This window comes from Sprattus sprattus (assembly GCF_963457725.1).
Source record: "Sprattus sprattus genome assembly, chromosome: 9".
Lineage (NCBI taxonomy): Eukaryota > Metazoa > Chordata > Actinopteri > Clupeiformes > Clupeidae > Sprattus > Sprattus sprattus.
In genome coordinates, this window is record NC_137928.1 from 9,073,589 (window position 1) to 9,075,188 (window position 1,600).

At 40.5% G+C, this 1,600-nt stretch overlaps 1 protein-coding gene across 1 annotated transcript in view; it reads left to right on the forward strand.

The window, feature by feature from the left end:
• The window catches only part of robo1 (roundabout, axon guidance receptor, homolog 1), a gene marked incomplete at its 5' end in the record, with an annotated part of 218,020 nt that extends 217,602 nt beyond the window's left edge, over window positions 1-418 (forward strand). Inside the window, 1 exon segment of the mRNA XM_080844591.1 lies at window positions 343-418. Coding sequence (XP_080700717.1) covers window positions 343-357 — 15 coding nt within the window. The 3' untranslated portion in view covers window positions 358-418.
• Between the last annotated feature and the right edge of the window lie 1,182 nt (window positions 419-1,600).

Genomic DNA, 1,600 nt, shown 5'->3' on the forward strand with positions numbered 1-1,600 from the left:
CACCTAATAGAGTGTTCTGCGAGTGCAAACGTCATGACATAAAACTTTCAGGAAGTGTAATGATGTTCGTCACACTTCAGAGCATCCGTCGGCTGCTGGTTAAATTGAAATCGGAGAAATGCAGGAGCCTTGATAAGGACCATTATGAGCTGGTCTTTATAGATTGTAGATTCAGATGATAATGCATGATTTTTTTGGCTCGTACAGAGTAACTAGTTTTGCTCTAGTGCAATGCGTCTGGGTCTTTACTCACCTGCCATGATGAACTTTGACATGCTTGTATGACGACTGCCTTAGGTGTGAGTGTGTGTGTTGAAACGTGTGCTGCTCCTTTTTCCGCAGATGGTGGAGAGCTGAAGACCAGCTGAGCGAGAGACTCCATCATGTCTGTTCCAGGATGAAAACTGAGAATCCCTTTCCTTCACAACTCTCTGTCGGATTTTAAAAGAAATCTCACTCCGCCATGTTCACTGACAAACACTATAACTCGCCTTGTTGCCATCAGGAATACTGACCAGTTGTCCATCTTTTTTTGTAATTTATCATTTTCTAAGTCCAGTCGAGAAGAAAGATAAAAAAAACGCAAATGATAAGAGAAAAAAAAAGCAATTGTGCATTAGGAGGGGAAACGAGCTGTAGTACTTTATATGTTGATTTTGATGCAATATGGAGTGACGGTTACTCCGGTGATTGTTTCCGACGTTACAGACCCTGGCTAAAACCACAGAAGGACCTTACAGTCGGGTGTTTCTGTAATAATATATTAGCTACAAGCAGAGCGGGGGATGGACTGTCTTGTAAATACACGTGTACACATGTTTCTTATTCTTTAAAATAATCCATTGTGGTACTTCAATTTTTTCGTCCACGTTTTATTTTGAATAATTTCTAATGTTATTATGCCAGTAAATATAATTATTTTACCCTTTCCCCATGCCCATTGTAAATTGTTATATTGTGTAACTGCCCTCGAAAAAGTGCCACATTGGGAGCCTCCTCTTTTCTTTTTTGTAATGCACTGTTATAATGTTTTGTTGTCGTTCCGTGTTGTTTGTCTTTATTTGTTTTACTTTGGTTTTAAAAGCACAATCACTAAACTTTATTTTAAACCATTTTATCTATTAACCTTTTTGTCTTACATGAGAAATACAGGTACGACAAAAGAGCCTTGTTAATCCTGATGACGTGGGTAAAGACGATAAGCTGTTTACCTGGGGGTGGAGGTGGGAAACCGACTCCCTGCTGGCTGGTCTACGTCTGTCTTTCGGTCCTCATCAGAGCGATAACTTTTTTTTTTTTTTTAAAGAGCCTTGTTTATTTGTTTGTGTTTTACTTTAGTACGAAATGACAGGTTATTACAAAACCAAGTATCTCGAGTTACCTCGAGATTGAGGCTCCTTTCTCCATCATTTTCTTTTCTTTTTCATTCTGGCTTTATACATTTGACGAATGCACTTAAAGGATGCTAAGAAACATGGATGCAGCCGTCACCATGGTGATGAGGAGTGAACATGATTGGCCAGCAGAGAGTCTGTTTCCTGAGGTGGGGGTTGGGTGGGGGGAGCAGGGGGGGAGGGGCAAATGAGAGGGGGTCAGCCTG